Genomic DNA, 20,384 nt, shown 5'->3' on the forward strand with positions numbered 1-20,384 from the left:
AGAGGCCACAGCCTCTTAGGGAGGTGGCAGCCTTGCTGGTTCCCTGGGGCTGGGGTGGGGTCTAGCTGTATGAGGGTGGTTGGAGCTGTGCTGCCATCATCCGGTCCCAGGGACGCCCGCAGACAACTTCCCTTAACCTGGCTCTGCCCAGTGAGTCACCACACAACTGCTTCCTGTTCCTCACATGCCCTCGTGGAGTCTCAGGAGATTAAATAAAACTATCCTCTCTTCTGGGGTACCAGTGGGCCTCTAGGAGGGTCATACCTGGGTCATGAGACTGGCCCAGTCTCCTTCAAAAGAAGGGCAGACTAAGGAAGGACTGGGAGTCTGCAGGCCCTCTGCTGTGGGTGTCTATGTTTCCGGCCCTCTCCGAGTGGCGCTGTGTATGTGTGTGTTTAGCATTTGCCCTCCCAACTTTTCCAGATTTTACCCGTCAGATTCCTGGCAGCTGTGCACGGCGCCTGTGCCGGCCGTCACGTCCCATTCTGATCTCTGGGTCGCACGGTGAGAGAAGGACACAGGATGCGCAGGGAGTGAAAAAGTGATGTCGGTGGGGACTGTGCCAAGTCCCCACTCACAGCCATGGGACACTTGGGGAGAAGAGGGAAACATGCTGCTGTGGAGTTCAGAGGCCGGTAGTGAGATTTATTTTTGTTTGTATGAGTAAAAAGCTGTAGAAGCCTCTGGTGGGGGTGAGGGGGGCACAGCTGGAATGTTGTGATTCAGACAGACTGGCCCTGTACTGGAGTCAAATGTGCTGACCCGGAAGGAGAGTTTCATAGGGACCCTATGCCGCTAAGGTTTGTCTACAGCAGTTCTGGATAGTGAACTAGGAATCCGAGGAGAGCACAAATATTTTGGTTCAGACCAGTAGCAATAAGGACTAGTTATCATGAAATGTGAAAGAGAAAAATATAGCTTACTTCTGTTTCTGGGAGGTGCTAAGTAATCAACATTTCCTGAAGAGTAGGAACATTCTTGCATACCTGAGTCAGGTGATGGGGACCGGTGAAGAAATACTACCCAGGTGGGGGGAGATAGCATAATGGTTATGCATAGATTTTCATGACTGAGGTTCCAAAGTTCCCAGGTTCAATCCCCTGCACCACCATAAGCCAGAGCTGAGCAGTGCTGCTATAATAATAATGATGATGATGACGACAACAACAACAACAACAATAATACACAATACCATCTGATGAAGAAACTAACAGAGTCAGGTTCATAGGAACAACTCTTTCACAGGCTAAGTTCCTTCTTTTGGATAGTGAGGATGACTGGAGATGCTGAGCCACTGAAATTGAGACACTGAGAATTAGTAATGCGATTAGCTCATGGAGTTGTGGAACTTGAAGAATTCACATCACGAAGCAGAGCCAGAACAAGAAAGGCCTTAGGTGTTCCTTCTGCCTAGGACTCCACAGGGAGTGTGGCTGTTTCTTTTTCTTTCTAGGTGATAGAATTATTTACCCTTGGGCCCCTCTAGCCAGAGCACTATCTTCAGCAGAAATGAGAAGTTTTGTAACACAGCAATTTTCCATCTCTGACTTGTATGTGAATCTAGTAAAGTGCCTGATACATATATTAGTAACTTAACGAAGTCAGTTTTCTTCCTAGCCAACTCTATTTTTCATCTGCTACATAATCAGGAGGTTAGATATCTGCGGAAACCACTAGGGAGCAGAAACAGGAGGTGGAAGGGTAAGAGAGAGGACAGCTGATTTCTAGAAAAGTCTGAGTGCTTTTTTTTTCTTCTCCATTTAATAGTATGATGATTCTGTATTTTTTAAAAAAGATTTTATTTATTAATGAGAAAGATAGGAGAGAGAGAGAGAAAGAACCAGACATCACTCTGGTACATGTGCTCCCTAAAATCAGGACCTCATGCTTGAGAGTCTGCGGCACCTTCTGGATCACCTGTGTGTGTGTTTTAAGGGGTACGGATTGCTCAGATCTTTCACACACTTTCACTGCTCCCAGGATGACTTTAAATTTTTTTTGGGGGATAGATAGCATAATGCCTGAGGCTCCAAAGTCCCAGGTTCAATCCCCTGCACCACCACAAACCAGAGCTGAGCAGTGCTCTGGTTAAAAAAAAAAAAAGTGTATATATATACATATACATATATTTTAAATTTCACACACACATATACCATAAGTATATGTGTAACCCACCTCTCTATTTATATATGTATACTCTCTCTCAACACATATTGCTTTTCCAAACACATTGCTTTTCCAGCAATCCTATATATATATATATATATATACACATATATATGTCGAGAGATCTTCTATGCAAAATACATAATTTTCTATGTATTTTTCTGACAACCGTGTGTGTGTGTGTGTGTGTGTGTGTGTGTACACTGAGAGAGAAAGAGAGAAACAGAGAGGGACACCACAGTACTATAGCTTTCCTCAGTTCACGTGATGCCAGGACTTGAACTCAGGCTGCATGTATGGCAAGGCATGTACTGAGCCAACTGAGCTATCATCCAGACCAGCATCTATTGTTCAAAAATGAAAACTGATGGTCAGATTTCTTTTGTTGTTGTTGTTGTAGTTATTACTGTTGTTGTTACTGATGTCGTTGTTGTTAGACATCAATAGGACAGAGAGAAAAGGAGAGAGGAGGGGAAGACAGAGAGGGGGAGAGAAAGACACCTGCAGACCTGCTGCACTGCCTGTGAAGCGACTCCCCTGCAGGTGGGGAGCTGGGATCCTTATGCTGGTTCTTATGCTTTGAGCCAAATGCCTTTAACCCCTGTGCTATCACCCAACTCCCCGTGTTATTTTTTAAATTACTTATTTATTATTGGCGACACAGAGAAATTGAGAGGGAAGGGGAAGATAGAGAAGGAGAGAGGCAGAGAAACATCTACAGCCTTGCTTTACCACTCATGAAACTTTCCCCCTGCAGGAGGATACCAGGGGCTTGAACCCAGGTTCTTGCGGCAGACTGTAATGTTTGTGGGTTGTTTTTTTTTTTTAATATTTATTTATTCCTTTTTTGTTGCACTTTTTTAAAATTGTTGTAGTTATTATTGCTGTTGTTACTGATGTCATTGCTGTTGGATAGGACAGAGAGAAATGGAGAGAGGAGGGGAAGACAGAGAGGGGGAGAGAAAGACAGACACCTGTAGACCTGCTTCACCGCTTGTGAAGCAACTCCCCTGAAGGTCCAGGAGATTTCTCTGTAGGTACTGCCCAGACCTCTATATCATGAGGGCTTGGGTTTGATCCACAACACATGACAGCACCATGAATAGCACCCAGAGATTGTGGGGTTGTGCTTTGGTCTCTCTCTCCCTCTTTATTCTAAGTATAAAAAATAGTAATACTAGGGCAGGGAGGTCATTCAGTGGTATTACACATGTATGAGGCCCTCTGTTCATTCCCTAATACCACATTTATTTTATTTATTTTTGAATTTTTTAAAATTTATTTATCCCTTAATTTTTTGCCCTTGTTTTTTTTTTTAATTGTTGTAGTTATTGATGTCGTCATTGTTGGATAGGACAGAGAGAAATGGAGAAAGGAGGGGAAGACAGAGAGGGGGAGAGAAATACAGACACCTGCAGACCTGCTTCACCGCTTGTGAAGCAACTCCCTGCAGGTGGGGAGCCGAGGGCTCGAACCAGGATCCTTACATAGGTCCTTACGCTTTGTGCCATGTGTGCTTAACCCGCTGCACTACCGCCCGACTCCCACATTTATTTTATTTTTTAAAATATTTATTTTATTACTATTTATTTATTATCAGAGCACTAATCAGCTCAGGCTTATGGTAGTGTTGCAAATTGAACCTGAGACCTCAGAGCCTCAGGCATAAAAGTCATTTGCATAACCATTATATTGCTTTCCTAGCCCACTGATACCACATTAAAAAGAGAGAGAGAGAGGGAGGGAGAGGGAGAGAGACAGAGAGAGAGATAGGAGAAAAAGAGAAGAGAAAATCTGGGGGCTGAGAGATGGCTCACTCAGTAGAGGGCACACTATACCAGGCATGAGATCCTGGGTTCGAGTCCATTACCACATGGGAACACTATGGAAAAGGGAAGCTACAAGTGGTGGAGCAATGCTGTGGTGTCTCTCTCCTCTCTCTCTCTCAGTCTCTAAAAATAAAGAGTTCACCAGGGAGTCGGGCGGTAGCGCAGCGGGTTAAGCGCACGTGGCACAAAGCGCCAGGACTGGCGTAAGGATCCCGGTTCAAACCCCCGGCTCCCCACCTGCAATGGTGTCGCTTCACAATCGGTGAAGCAGGTCTGCAGGTGTCTTTCTCTCCCCCTTTCTGTCTTCCCCTCCTCTCTCCATTTCTCTCTGTCCTAGCCAACAACAACAACAATAACTACAATAATAAAACAATAAGGGCAACAAAAGGGAATAAATAAATAAATATTTTAAAAATAAAGAGTTCACCAATAGCATAGGAATTTTATGGGCACGAAGGCCCAGTGATAACTCTGGTGGCCAAAAAGAAAAGAGCAATGGGTCATAGGAGACGGGTCAACATGTTAAGAGGACAAAATTTACATGCCTGAGGCCCTGATATGCCAGGCTCAATCCTCCAGACCGCTGTAAGCTGAAGCTGAGTAATGCTCTGATCCTTCTCTTGCTTATAAACATGAATTGAAAAAAAAAAAAATAGGGGCTGGGAGATAGCTCAGCTGGTAAGACCGTATGCTTGCCATGTACAAGGCCCTGGGTTCAAACACTGACACCACATGGGGGCATCAGAGATGTGCTGAAAAACTCCATGGATGATAGAGTGGTACTATGGTATCTTTACTGTCTCCCTCTCAAAATAATAATAATAAGAAGAATAGTTGGTGAAATTAACACCAATCGTGAAGGCAAATAGTTCCTTTCTGAGAAGCAGAAATCAAACAGAACAGATACTGCATTTGCTCTAGAAGTCAGGAAGAGCTGTCAACATCTATGGACCAGTATGGGTAGTATCTTTGGTGTAAGTTGCTCATAGGTAAAGTTTTGGCTTAAGATCCCTTTCAGGATGTTGAAGGTTAGTACATAGGGAGCTGGGTGGTGGCGCATCTAGTTGAGCACACGTTATAGTGTATAAGGACCCAGGTTCGCGTCCCTGGTCCCCACCTGCAGGGGAAAAGCTTTGCAAGTGGTGAAGCAGGTCTGCAGGTATCTCTGTTTCCCTCTCTATCTCCTCTCAATTTCTGCCTGTCTCTATCTAATAAACAAATAAAGATAGTAAAAAAAATTTAAAAGAACTTAGTACACAGAGTTTAACATATACTTGCTTTTTGATCTTGTTACATGTACATAATCATATGTACACTGTATTATTATTACACATAATACATATCTATACATAGTGTCTTACTTAGTATTTTTCTTTCTCTTTTTTCCTTTTTTTTCCCCTCCAGGGTTATCGATGGGGCTCGGTGCCTGCACCATGAATCCACTGCATCTGGAGGCCATTTTTTCCCATTTTTGTTGCCCTTGTTGTCGCCACTGATATTGCTGTTACCACTGTTGTTGTTGTTATTGTTGGATAGCACAAAGAGAAATTTAAAGAGATGGGGAGACAGAGAGGGGTAAGAGAAATACATCTGCAGACTTACTTCACCGCTTGTGAGGCGACCCCCTTGCAGGGGGCGGAGCTAGGGGCTTAAACCAGGATCCTTACGCCAGTCCTTGTGCTTTGCACCATGTGCGCTCAACCCGCTGTGCTACCGCCTGACCCCCCTCCACCTTAATATTTCTTTTAAAGTATATTTTCTTATTTTAATGAGAGATTGAAAGTCCAGACACTTCTTAGCTCTGGTTTATGGTGCTGTTGGGGTTTGAACCTGGGAACTCAGAGTCTCAAGTATGAAATTCTTTTCAATCACCATTATGCTGTTTCCCCAGCTCTATTTAATACTTGTTATTGTTTTATGAAGACTGACCTTATTTTCGGGGGCCGGGTGGTGGTGCACCTGGTTGAGTGCACATCTTACAATGCACAAGGACCTGAGTTCAAGCCCCCTGTCCCCACCTGCAGGGGGAAAGTTTTGCAAGTTGTGAAGCAGTGTTGTATGTGTCTCTCTGTCTCTCTTCCTCTTTATCTCCCCTTCTCTCTCCATTTCTGACCGTCTCTATCCAATAAATAAATAAAGATAATAAAAAAATTAAAAAAAAAAAGACTGACCTGATTTTCTTTCAAACTAGCCTGTAAGGAACTCAAAAGAGAATTTTTCTTGTAATTTCATTAAAAAATTTTTTTTTAATTTTCCCTTTTGTTGCCCCTTTTTTCTTTTTATTGTTGTTGTAGTTATTGTTATTGATATCATCAGTTAGAACAGAGAGAAATGGAGAGAGTAGGGGAAGACAGGGAGGGGGAAAGACAGACACTTGCAGACTTGCTTCACCACATGTGAAGTGACCCCCCTGCAGGTGGGGAGCCAGGGGCTCAAACCAGGATCCTTCTGCCGGTCCTTGGCGTTTCACGCCATGTGCGCTTAACCCGCTACGCTACTGTCCGACTCCCTTTTTTCTTGTAATTTCTTCTAGTATGTCTACTATACAGTATGATTCATCACAGGAGCTCTGTGAGCTAAATCACATAATCTTGGAGTTGAAGATCATTTAAGACTGAGATGCCTCAGTGGGTAGAGTACATGCATTTTATGCATTAGGTTCTGGGTTTATCCCCTGGCACCATATGGGAGTACCAAGGGCAGAGGCAGATCAAAGTCCACAGACAGTAGAGTGGTGCTTTTTGTGTGTATCCTCTTGCTCATAAAAAACATAACAGAAAAAGTGGACTAGGGTGACTCAGCAGTGGACTGCACATGCATTCCCCAGTACAGCTTTTAAAAAAGTCATCTAATTAAATTTTATCTGCTAACTCTTGTTCTGAGAATGCCCAAAGAAGTGTGTCCATTCCTGAAGGAGAAGGAATTGAAGGGCTAAGCAAAACACCTCAGCTTGCTCTGAGCTTGCTCCAAGCAGTAGTCTAAGGGTGCTCCATTTCGGCTATAGCCTAACCATTCTGTAGAAGAACAGAGCCCTGTGGAGACTGCAGGAGCCAGGGAGGTGAGAGTGCTCGAACCTACCAGAGGTCAAGCACCAGAGTCCACAGAGAAGCTGGACAGGCTATGGAATATACTAGAACAGGAGAGCAGTTGCCCCGCTCTACAGTCTGATGTACTTTCCTGCCCTGGCGTGAACGTGCCCCTGGACTGGTAGTATGCTGGCTCCCACCCTGTCTCCGACAACTAGGAGCCAGGGCTGAGTGTCTGCCTTCCGCTAGCTTCCATACAGGTGTGGGGGGCTCTCTGCATACCCCATTGTTTTGCGGCAGCACCCCCACGCCCCAGCTGGGTGGCAGTGTGAATGGACTGTAGCTATATTTAGAGTGAAACTCCTGGGGCTCCCACAAAGGAGTGACTGCATCTTCAGGAGGGTGGGTGGGCGGGAAGGGGACAGGAGCGCAGCTATTTTCAGAACACATGTCATTGCTGGCTACAGAGCCAGACTGTGGCCATAATGCTGAGAGAAACAATAGCTGTGGCCAGAGGAAGAGCCTGTTATGTTTCAGGTGGGATGTTTGCAACTGCTCAGGAAACTTGACTCCACCCGACAGCAGCACAAATCACAGCAAAGCTTCTCATGGTGGTGGAAGGGGAGGGGGGGCTCACAGGGCCAGTATGAGGTGCCAAGAGGCCACGCCTCATGCCTGGAGGAGGATTTTCAGTGACTGCTTTGCTCTGGGGGCCTGGTTAGAAACGAAACACGTCTGACCAATTTCCCAGACAAACCATGCACCCTGCTTGTCTCTGGACACCTCCCAAGAATGGCAGTGGGAATGAAAAGAAATCAGGCAAAAAGCAGTACAGTGAGTAGAACCAACCCAATCTGAAGAGCTGTCTCTGGGAGTAGGCATAAACTGGGCTGAGTAGAAGAGCATGGTCTCAAAGTCCTGGGTGGGCGGACTTGGCCCCCAATATCCAGGGGCCTGCTTGAGCTCCGCAGCTCCAGCTGCACAAGCCCCGAGGGCTGTCTACACCCCTTTTTTGACCTCTCCTCGGCCCCACTCACCAGCCTCTGTGCAATGCCGGAAGCAGGGAGGGACAGGCTGCAGAGGGAGGCCAGGCCTCCCCCATCTCCACAGATGAGTTTAGGCCCAGGGGTCTAGGTGGATGAAGGAAAGTAGGGATGTGGGTACAGTTCCAGATCTGTTGGACTTTATAGTCATCATGGGGGCCAGGAGGATTTTTTTCAACCCCATCTTCATATCCCCTTCCCCAAACATGTGTGGTTCCTGTTTTGCTGCATCTGTAAAAGGCACGGGGAGCTGGGGACTTGCCTTACACCTCTCGGTTAACACCCCTGGAGACTGATGGAGTTCAGAGCAGTGTAATTTACAACCCATCTCTCCGATCTTAATTCACTCGATGCTCCTCTCTTCCTTATTGTATTAGTGTGACCCAGGTACCTGCCAACAATAATGGCCTCTCTAGCTAGGAGCCTCTCCCTCATTCCCAGGACAATTTATACTTTTTCCTTAGGATTTCCCCCCCTTAAATTAAACAAAAAGAAGAAAAATAAGAAAAGGTTAACATGGGTTTGGAGCACTGCAGCCCCGTGGTTCTGGGCAGGGAGCCAATGGCCTGAGGGCACACACATGTGTGTGCTCTCCCAGAAGGGCCTTCACCGGCCCTGTTTTACAGCCACCTCGGCACAGACTCCAGGGTTCACGCATATGGCCAGACAGATGTGTCTGGCTTACGTTCAAGGCTGGAAAATGAAGAATTATGGAAGTGAAGGGCCCCGGGCATTAAAGCGGGGGGGGGGGGGGTGAAGGAAAGGGGGAAATTTTTCCTCTGCTGAGAAATCCTCCTGTGGCTGTGAGGCTGAAGGAAGAAGGCTGACAGGAGGCAGGGCCACCAGCAGTTGTGCATGTGGGGCCTGTTCTTAAAGGGCCCACAGCAACCCAACGCCTGACTGGCTCACAGCAGGCCCTAGGTGCCTGGGCCTGAGCAACCTCCTCTGATGGAGCTGACAGGGAGAACGGGCTTCCCAGGCAGTAGCAGCTATGGACACTGGAAGCCAAATCTCATGTAAGACCTCCTAGTTGCAAGGTACTGGTCACCATTAGAGAGGTAGAGCTCAGCGCAACTCTAGGCAAGGCCATGCATGTCTCCATGGCACGTTTCTACGGCGCGAGTGCCACCCTTTCTTAACGATGCTCTCAAAGTCCTAATCACTGGCTTCTCAGCTCTATGTATACTCTAGGACAGAACTTTTATGCTCTACTCCTATGTCCTCTGACTACTACTTACTAATCTGCACTGAATATGTGGTATTTGATTCCCAGGAGTTCACAGTACAGTAGGGGTAACAAGTCCAGAAATAACTGTAATGCAAGACATTATATAAGTTTCACAAATGAAGTATAAATCAGTGCCAGGAGGACACTGAGCAGAGAAAGATGAATTTCTACTGGGGGTAGTCAGGGAAGACTTCATTGGGGGAGATGGAGTTTCATCCAGGGACTAAAGAAGGAATAAAATCTCAGTAGGTAACAGGAAATGTGAAGTAGAAAAGGAGAACTCTGAGGGAATAGCATAAACAAAGTTTTCATCTTGATACTCATTATTTACTTCATTGGTCAAAAATTGTTAAGTATTGCTTAGGTTTTTTTGTAAAATTATGTGTTTGTGTGTATTTATATTCCTTTATTTTCACATTACTGGGACTTCACATGTGCTTGATCCCATCATTTTTGGGCTGACTTTTTTCTTTTTAAAGAATTTTTAAAAGATATTTATTTATTCCCTTTTGTTGCCTTTGTTGTTTTTTTTTTAAATGTTATATTTTCTTTTTTTTTAATATTTATTTTATTTATTTATTCCCTTTTGTTGCCCTTGTTTTATTGTTGTAGTTATTATTGTTGTTGTCATTGTTGGATAGGACAGAGAGAAATGGAGAGAGGAGGGGAAGACAGAGAGGAGGAGAGAAAGATAGACACCTGCAGACCTGCTTCACCGCCTGTGAAGCGACTCCCCTGCAGGTGGGGAGCCGGGGTTTGAACCGGGATCCTTATGCCGGTCCTTGTGCTTTGCGCCACCTGCGCTTAACCCGCTGCGCTACAGCCCAACTCCCGCCTTTGTTGTTTTATTGTTGTAATTATTGATGGCATTGCTGTTGGATAGAACAGAGAGAAATGGAGAGAGGAGGGGAAGACAGAGAGGGGGAGAGAAAGATGACACTTGCAGACCTGCTTCACCACCTGTGAAGCGACTTCCCTGCAGGTGGGGAGCCGGGATCCTTATGCCGGTCCTTGTGCTTTGCACCACATATGCTTAACCTGCTGCGCTACCACCTGACTCCCTGACTTTTCATTTTTTATTTTTAGATAGAGAGGAAAAAAGTGAGGGTGAGAGACATTACCACTCATGGAGCCTCCTCCTATGCTGTGGTGATCCCATGTGGTGCTGGGCCTCAAAGTTTGGGCTTGTGCATGATAAGGGACACAATAAGGTGAGCTATCTTCTGGCCCCTGTATTTATACTCTTAAGTAAGTAATCTGTTATACAGCATTTGAATGAATGATAAAAACATATTTGCGGGGGATCGGGTGGTGGCACACTTAGTTGAGCACATATGTTACAATGTACAAGGACCCAAGTTCAAGCCCCCAGTCCCCACCTGCAGGGGGAAAACTTTGTGAGTGGTGAAGCAGACCTGCAGGTGTCTCTCTTCCTCACTATCTCCCCCTTATTTCTTGATTTCTAGCTGTCTCTATCCAATAAATAAAGATAATAAAAAAACAAACATTATTTGCAATTAGACTTGTGTATACTGGTAAAAACATTAAAGGGATAATGCCTTTACTGATGCTATCTGTGAAGTTTTACTTGCTTTGTCTCTGTTGCTCTCGTCTAATGCTGTGGGTCAACTTGAGGGGCCCATGGTGCAAGGCAGGCATTCCTCCACTAAGCCACCTCCCCAGCCCCTACACATATTCTTTCTCAAGTGCTGCTACCCCTTACATTTTATAGATGAAGAAACAGACTCACAGAAATGGCACAATGAGGGGCCAGGTGATGGTGTGCCTGGTTAAGCATATGCATTACAGTGTACAAGGGACCCAGATTCAAGTCCCTGTGCCCCACCTGCAGGGGAAAAGCTTCATAAGTGGTACAGTGGGGCTGCAAGTCCCTCTGTCTCTTTCCCTCTCTATCTCTTCCTCTCTCAGTTTCTCTCTGTCTCTATCCAATAACAAATTATTTAAAAAGCAAAAAGAGGGAAAAAAGACACAATTTGCCTAATGTCATGTAGCTCAAAGCTATACCCCTCAAAAGGGATAGAAGAGGCTGGAAATACAGAATGCCTTACACATCATAATAAAGAACTAGACTTAATTTTATTAGTTGAATAAAGACACTGGTGGTTCTGAACAGGATAGTGGCTCTATTGGGAAGAGAATGCAAATATGTAAGATACCTTGGTGGCCGTGAGGGAGAAAGGAGCGTGGTGTGCAGATGATGTAGTCTACAGCTATAGGAGGTGCTACCCACAGACCACAAGAGTCACGGCATTTCCTACAAGTTAGGAACCTTGACTGCTACAACTCAAGTCAGTACCACCTGAACTAGAATAGCAACTGTGGCAATAGGGAATGGGGGGTGGGTAGAGGAGAGAAGTGAGTAAATAAGAATTGATAAGAAATATGACAGGAGTTTAAAAAGAAAATAAAAAGGCTAGTGAGGAATTTAAGATGATGCTCTAGTTGCTACTGTCATTAGTCGCTAAACAAATACTTGTTCAGTGCCAACTTCAAGTACTAAGACTGAAAAAGAGAAAGGAAGGAAGAGATTTTTTTAAAATGGGACTGAGAAAGCCTAGGACAGTGGTATAATCACTAGTGAATAAGGGCTTGCCTGTGTTAAAATGAGGCTGGAGGAAGGTGGCTTTGGGGTCTAAAAATAGAGAGTAGTCAGGTATATGAGACAAAGACTTGATAAAAGCAGTGTATTTGGTAACTTTTGACACAATAGTTTCTGTAACTGCTGAGTTAAGAGTGGATGGAGGGAGTGAGTCTGGATAAGAAGTTCTGAGAAAGGGGCCGGGCAGTAGCACACTGGGTTAAGTGCACATAGTGCAATACTCAGGGACTGGTGCAAAGATCCCAGTTCCCCACCTGGAGGCAAAAAAAAAAAAAAAGTTTTGAGAAGATTAAAAATGAGGAAGAAATGAGCCATAAAGCAGGAAGAATAAAAGCCATAGCATAATGGTCATGCAAAAAGACTCTCATGCCTGAGGCTCTGAGGTCCCAGGTTCAATCCTCTGTACCATCATAAGTCAGAGCTGAGCAGTGCTCTGGTAGAAACCAAAAGCAAACCAAAATAAAACAAAAAAACACCTATGGATGAAGTTGCTTTGAGAGTCACAACAGAGGCTTATACAGACTGTGGAGGGGCTGAGGAGGTAAATGACGTTAGACACAATACACACTTCATACTAACTGACAGGAAGATGTGAATATGTCTAAAGAACAATGGAATGGTCCAGAAGGTGGTGCAGTGGATAAAGCACTGGATTCTCAACAATGAGATCCCAAGTTCAATCTCCGGGATCACATGTACCAGAGTGATGTCTGGTTCTTTCTCTTTCTCATGAATAAACAAATAAATTCTTAAAAAAAACAAAACAAAACAAAGAACTATGAATTCCAGCTGGCAGTCACTCCCCTACCCTGGGCAGGGCTCTGTGATGGTGATTAGACTAGTATCACCCAACAGGACCCTTTAGGAAGCATATGTGTGCGTACATTGTGCTGAACACTTTAAATGCATTGTTTTCTGAAGGCCTCACAGCAATTCTATGAGTTTGGCACTGTTATTATTTTCATTTTCCAGACAAGGAAATAGGCTCCAAGAAGTTAAAACTGTTTACCCAAAGTAAAAAACCAGTAAGTGGTAGAAGTCAGACTGACCAGGTCTGCCTAAACCAGCTGTACTAAGCTATAAAGTCAAAAAAGAGGGGCAAGTGGCAAGAGGGTTCTTGAAACTGACATCTCTAAAGAGACCTGATGCTTCCCCATGGATCCAGTTAGTCTGGGGGGGCGGGGGAGCAGGGCAGAGAACATGACTGGCTCTTCCCTCGTCTGCCCTGAGATAAGAGGAAGTGAGCTTATCGTGCAAGAGGACAGATTAAGGAGCACCAACCAGAAAAACTTGCTGATGTGAAGGTCTGGGTTCTCAATTGGGCTGATGCCAGGAGAATCCCTGTGTGGAGACTATAGAGCTTCTCTCTGGGAGGGTTTAGAGTGTTCTGTTAAGAGAGACTCAGCCATATCAGGCAAGGCATCCTGATAAACTGTGGTCAAGACATCCTTTCCCCTAGGAAAAGGTGGTTCTTAATGGAGAATCCATGGCTTCTCCAGGAGTATCTTGAGACGATCCAGGTGAGCTTAGAAACTCCTAAAATTGTGTGAAACATGGTGGAAGTGTGGTACATATTCACAGATCATCACTTTCATCAGATTCTTTGAGAATCTGCCTTGGCCTTGGAGGAGGGAGAGTTCAGGTAACAAATATGTTATTAGCATTTAGCGATGAAAAGAAAATGGGGGTGGAATTAGGACACTGCAAGGCTCTTCTGAGAGGATGCTGTTCACATCCTCCTTGTGTTCCATACAGCTACCACCCTGATGGTTTGGAACCACCCTGCCCAGACGAGGCCCACCTGGATCTTTTCTTGGCGACGCTGCTGCTCAGCTATCTTCCTGGCCAGAGCCAGCTTCTTGGCCCGAAGTTCCCTGATGTCATCCTCAGCCACGCTGCCTTCAGCCTCTGAGTCTTCCTCAAAGTCTTCAATCACTACATCCTCCTCCTTTGGGTGGCGGGGCAGTCCAGGGGAAAGAGAGCACTGTGAGTCCATGGTACTTGCCAGACCCACCCTCTGTCTTTCCAGCACCCCACTTCATGCTTATTTCAACCATTCATTACAAAAGCCCCCAAACATAGGCTTCCTTTGACTCAGGAAGAGAGGGGGCAGCAAGAAGCTGCCACACACCTTCAACCCCACTTGCTCCTTTTGTGCAATAGCTCTTTTATACGGAGTCACAGATGCAGCCCAAGTCACTCACATTCACACAAATCTGCTGCCACGCTCTCACACACAGCTCTTTATTCCATTCTGCACACACTCAGAAAGTCAAACTTTGGGCCTAGTTTCATTTTGAAATCACCAAAGGGGAAAACAACAGAGAAAGTTAAACCACCCAATTTAAATCTAATTCATGCTAATGATCTGATAGGAATCAACTCTGGCCAACAGCTGGGGGTTAGGCATGGAAGTTCCTTTGCCCCAGACGGCGTCAGGGAGCAGATGCTGAAGCTCAGCAGACCTTGCCCTGGTTTCTTTTTAAGACCACAGCCTGGCGGTATGAGGGCTGCTGGGCCCCGTTAGAGGAATTCACATGACATGACCTAGCTCAGTAACCCTCCTAGTGTGAGGGCAGGCCAGGAGATGGTTGGCTAGTTTATGGAGTCGCCTGCCAAGCTGGTGGAGCATTCCCCAGGGATGGCACCTCCCTGCTTGCAGCCTCCCTCCACTCTCAGACACCACCACTCCCCGGGTGGTCCCAGGCTCCATTCCTCACCCGCTCACTCTTGGCCTTGGTCAGTAGAGAACATGCAGCTGCCCAAGAGTTTCTCCTTGGAGGGACAAGTTTAGCATGGGTAATGGGGCGGGGGGTGGTGATTTAGTAGATTATTTCTATTAATCTTTCTAACCAAATGATCACAACAGTGACTATGAAAGTAACAGCTACCATTTAGCGAGTACTTATTATTTAATGGCCAGATGCCAGATTGCTTTCCACATATTCACATAGCACATTTAATACAACAGTCTGGGAAATAGGTTTTATTGTTATTATCATTATTATATTTGTTTATTTATTTATTTTTGCCTCCAGGCTTATTGCTGGGACTCAGTGCTAGGACAGAGAGAAACTGGGAGGGGTGGGGAAGGTAGAGAGGGAGAAAGACACCTGCAGACCTTTTTCTACCACTTGTGAAGTGAACCCCCTGCAGGTGGGGAGATAGGGGCTTGAACTGGGATCCTTGCTAGGTTCCTTTGCTTGGTACTATGTGCACTTAACTCGGTGTGCCCCCTACCCCTACCCCCTTCAGTGCTATTACCGTTAATACTAAATGAATGAACTGAGATTTAGAGAATTAAACAATTTGCTCAGGCTTTGGAGACAGCACAGTGGCTATGCAAAACAAACAAACAAACAGCCTCTCATGCCTAAGGCGCCAAAGTCCTGGATTTAATCCCAGTACCACCACAAACCAGAGCCAAGCAGTGTGCTGGTCTCCGTCTCTCTCTCACTCTTCCTGTATCTCTCACTAAATAAATAAAATATTTTAAAATTTTGTGTAAGTTTAACAAAACTAGTAAGTGGCAGAGCAGGGATGCCTCAAATATCTGACTCTAAAGTGTGTGTTCTTATCAAAGCTAACTGGCAAGCAGCAAAGACCTAGTCCTCTTTAGTGACCACCCACAGGCTCACCCAGGGCCCGGTCAGTACAGACTGCTCTCTCCTCTGCTCTTTTTTTTTTTTTTAAGATTTATTTTCAGGCAGGGGTAGCTAGCATAATAATTATGCAAAGAGACTCTCATGCCTAAGGTTCCAAAGTCCCGGGTACAAACTCTGCACCACCATAAGCCAGAGCTGAGTAGCTCTGGTAAAAATAAATAAATAAAATTATATAATTGTAATAATAATAATGATAATAAAAATATTTGTTTCTTTTCATGAGAGAAAGTGAGAAGAAATATAAGAGCACTGCTCAGTTCCAGCTTATGGTGGTGCTGAGGACTGAACCTGTGACTTCTGTACAAACCCAGAATTCTAACTCATTGAAGTTATCTCTCTGCCCCACTCCTCTGTCCATTTTCAGATGATGTTCCCATCATCAGCTGAAAATAGTTGATTAAGTGTATGGATGGGTAACTGATGCTTGGGAGCAATCTCTAGGTGTGGAAGACGTGTGTTTTGGTAGTATGCCTAAGAAACTGGATGCTATTTTTCTCTCCAGCACTGGAGAAAGAACCTAGGACTGGGTGCCGGGCAGTAGCACAGTGGAATAAGTGCACATAATACGAAGCTCAAGGACCCATGCAAGGATCCTGGTTTGATCCCCTGCCTTCCCACCTTCAGGGAGATTGATTCACAGCAGTGAAGCAGGTCTGCTGGTGGTTATCTTTCTCTCCCCCTATCTTGTCCTCCTCTCTCTTTTTCTCTCTGTCCTGTCATGGGGAGGGGGGCTCCAGGAGCAATAGATTTGTGACATTTTATTTTATTTTATTACTTATTTTCCCTCTTGTTGCCGTTGTTGTCTTTTTATTGTTGTTGTAGTTATTATTGTTGTTGTTATTGATGTCGTCGTCGTTAGATAGGACAGAGAGAAATGGAGAGAGGAGGGGAAGACAGAGAGGGGGAGAGAAAGATAGATACCTGCAGACCCGCTTCACCGCCTGTGAAGTGCGGAGCCTGTAGGTGGGGAGCCTGGGGCTCGAACCAGGATCCTTATATCGGTCCTTGCGCTTTGAACCACGTGCGCATAACCTGCTGTGCTACTGCCTGACTCCCAGGAGCAGTGGATTTGTAGTGCTGGCACTGAGCCCCAGTGATTATCCCGGAGGCAAAAAGACAAAATCAAAACAAACAAACAAAAATTCCCAGGACCTCAGTATGCAGGATGCTACCACTGAGTGGCCTCCCTGGGCTTTATTCTTTATTTTAGGGAGAAAGAGGAAGGGAAGAGAGGAGAGAGAGGGAGAGGGAGAGGGAGAGGGAGAGGGAGAGGGAGAGGGAGAGGGAGAGGGAGAGGGAGAGGGAGAGGGAGAGGGAAAGGGAGAGAAACACACATTACAAAACCTGTTACCTCTCCACCATCCAGAGAGTTCCCTCCTTGGTGCTGTCCATGGTGCTCCCATGTAGCACTGGGGCTTGAACCCAGATGCTCAGACATGGCAAAGTGTGCACTGTACCAGATAAATGACCTCTTCAGCCCAATATTTATAGAGACTGATATCTGAAAAAATATCTCTCCATCCCTCTCCTAATTATCTTAAGTAGCTCAACCACTGGGGAGAGATGATGGCTCAGGATGGGACCAGAGCTGCCTTTTAGTTCCAAAAGGCCTAAAGGGCCTTTGGTGTATGGTCACCAGATGTTTGACAACCTGCAAGTTATAGTATCACAGGGTTCACTTTCAGAGAAGTCCAGCACACGGGAAGGGGGGAGACTTAATACATGCTTACTTCCTTATTGGGGCAAAGAGTGCAAGACGGACCAGACTGAGTGAGGTAGGATGCCTGACTGGCACATGGAGAACACTGCCTCTGTCTGCTCAGATCTCGGATACCAGAGCTATCAAGGGGCTTGAAGTGAGCTTGACTAAGGTCAAAACTGGGTCAGTGAGGCTGTCTGAGGTTCGCTCAGCTCTCACAGCAAACAGGGAAGTGCAGGGTTATGAAATTACACAGACCAGGGTAGGTAGGGTTTCCCAGGGGCCACTAACATAAAGGAACCCAGGAGGCTCGTGGGAAAAGGAAGAAGTGGGCAGCATGGTGTGGGTCACAACCTCTGTCTGGTCAATAAGCCTTAGAAGGAGGGAGTGAGGAACCACTAAGATCTGAGACCAGAGATCTACTCTGTTCCTTGAAAGGGAAGAGACAAGTATCTTCCCTTGGCTTTTACATTGTGCCTCCTCTCTAGGCCTTTCCGCCTAACTGGATTTGGCACTGCAGGCTCTGATGGCCACAAGATATCTCTTGAGCTAGTCCTGCTTACTTCCATTGCCTGCCTTCTCCAAGTGTGGTTCCAGAATTCACGGGGCACTTCTGTACCCAGGCTTCCCTATATGGTGCCCAGGGCTTGGGGGCACTTCCTTGTCCTGTCTAAAGTCTGGTCATCCAATAGCTTTAGCAACCCTACTGGCTCCTCCCAGACTGACAGCTCATTCTTTCCCAGATTTCATCTGGAGAGTCTGGAATCATGGGTTTAGTTTTATCCCTGGAACCACCTCTGTCCTGGATGCTAAGCACTGTGTCATCCGGGGTGGGGTAGGTTCTCCAACTATTCTGTTGCAGCCTGTCCAAGACTTTGCTGCTCTGAAGACTGAACCAAAGGTGGCCACTCTATCACTGTTTCAGCTTACAAATGACAGCTTCCAGCTGACATCTGGCTTCCCTGGTCTGTTGCTGATTTCATCCCTGTACCCCACCCTGCTCCACCAGGCACTTGAGACTGCTGTGGGCCAAATGACTGTGTTGGCCTATGGGTGACCTGGCCTCTGGCTAGAATTGCTTCCGTCCCTTCCCTAAGTCCTATGCTCTTTCTCACCTAAGTCTCCTTTGTCTTTAACACTATGGGGTAAAGAGAAGGAAAGAGTCAATCTTGAGAGAAAAGTGAGCTGTGTGCTTACACACCGAGCCGGAGTTACCCACCCCCACACAGCAGGGCTGCTGGCAGTGATGTTAAGTGCACACATATGCCGACACTGCCGTACACTCACGTTTACTCAGAGCTCACAGACAGCAGGGAAGCTGGCAGCAGTGCTCAACTTAAACTGGCACACAAACCCAGTATAAAAGACCCATGCTCACCCCTAGAAAGACATACATGCATGGAAGGGCAACTCCTAGTGGGGTTTAGCATAGGTGTGCATACACCAGTGAGTGAATGAACACACAGACACACACACACACACACACACACACACACACACACACACACACACACACACACAACACTGAAGTGAAGCAAGGGCTACAGGAACAACCAAGGGCAAACAAACAAGAGGAGAATTCCTTAATCACATCAGGATGTGCAGGAGAGAGGGAGGGGGGAGGAGGGAGGGAAGGCCAGGGGAGGGGGGTGATTTTCCACACGAGGCCAGCAATGTCAGCTCTTCCTGTACGTGTGCTGGAGGCTGGAGTTCAGGTCTGTACTGCACTGAGCTCCACACATCTATAAACTTCATCCTCAGCCTGAACCCTAACACTAGCCCCCCTCCACTCCCTTTCTTAAGCCTCCAGAGCTGCACATTATTAAACTCTTTCTTTTCTTCCCTTCTCCTCCAATACAACATTAAAAAGAAGCATCTGGAACTTGTAGCAGAATGAGATGGAGGCACTGGGGTGGGACTGGCAGGAAGGGGCACCAGCAGAGTGCAGTCTTGAGAAGTTAGCTGGTCACATTAACACTGACACGCTGAGTGATTATAAATAACAATGAAGCCATGGACAGAGAAGGGCCAGAGGCATGGGGGGGAGAAGGGGGGGAGTAGGGGGCTTCCCTCTGCCACATCAGGCTCTTCCCGCATAGTACCTCATCTTCCAGTTGTTTTCCCTCTTGGCTTCCCATTTCCTTTCCCATGGTGTCTGGGACGGGTGCCACTGACACATATTTTCCACCCTTGAATGCCAGCAGAGGCTCTTCTTGTCCACAAAGGGCTTCCAGAAAATACTTCAGCACTGTGACCCTTTTGCAGTCGGCTGCAATAACCTACAGGGGTAGAGGGAGAGAACAAAACAGCATTTTCTGAAAGGGAAGATGCAGATGAGAGACACTGCTGACTGAGGGGTTTGTGAGACAGGAGTAAAAGCACTGGGCAAGGAGGTAAGCAAGCAAGAATGTGAGGGCCCACGGTAGGCTGAGCACCCAGACATTTGAAGGAAGAAATTCCGCACCTTCTCAGGTCATCTCTGGGTAGCAGACAAACCCAAGACTAATGACAAGTGCCCTCTGAGGATTTGCTTTCCTTTTACTAAAACCCTGGCAGCTCCTCTCCCCCTACTAAAAAAAAAAAAAAAAAAAAAAAAAAGATTTTCCTGAGTGTGGTATCTAATTGGTAGAAGGAAGAAGTGGGGTGCCAAACATGGAGCTCACAGGCAACATCCTTCTGGTGCCCCGCACTGCCACTCTCCATTCTTCTCCCAGGTCCCCTCTCTCAAGGTTCCCAAAAGGAAAACTTTAGCCTGAGTGCAAAATGAATGATGAGAGCTTTCTTGGCTGTTTCATTTCAGTCAGATCATTTCGGCCTTCCTCTGACAGGTTCCTGCTCCACCTAAGAGCTTCTCATGCTCAAGAGACTGAGGGGTTAGGCAGGAAATTGTTGTCAGGAGAAGAGAGAAAGGCAAAGCAGGTGGGGGGGTGTTGCACCAAAACTCTGCTCCTCCAGTGGTTCACTCCATCCTGCTCCCATGTGGCCACATCAGCACATAAGCCAGTGCTGTCAGAGAAGCCGGGGCTGATTTAGCTAAATGAAATTCAATATCTTGAGCAATCGTCAAATTTGTGTCTCGAATGAAGTTTCCATAGTACCCTGTCTGGG

At 46.1% G+C, this 20,384-nt stretch overlaps 1 protein-coding gene across 5 annotated transcripts in view; it reads right to left on the reverse strand.

Moving 5' to 3' along the window:
* The window catches only part of SMG6 (SMG6 nonsense mediated mRNA decay factor), a 291,344-nt gene that overhangs the window by 12,691 nt on the left and 258,269 nt on the right, over positions 1-20,384 (reverse strand). For all 5 annotated transcript variants that reach the window (XM_007520393.3, XM_060204127.1, XM_060204129.1 and 2 more), the window contains 2 exons: positions 19,379-19,555; positions 13,714-13,860 (listed from right to left, as the gene is read on the reverse strand). In XM_007520393.3, the coding sequence (XP_007520455.1) occupies positions 13,714-13,860; positions 19,379-19,555 (324 nt within the window). The remainder of the gene's footprint in view (positions 1-13,713; positions 13,861-19,378; positions 19,556-20,384) is intronic.

The sequence above is a fragment of the Erinaceus europaeus genome, chromosome 12, assembly GCF_950295315.1.
Source record: "Erinaceus europaeus chromosome 12, mEriEur2.1, whole genome shotgun sequence".
Taxonomy (NCBI): domain Eukaryota; kingdom Metazoa; phylum Chordata; class Mammalia; order Eulipotyphla; family Erinaceidae; genus Erinaceus; species Erinaceus europaeus.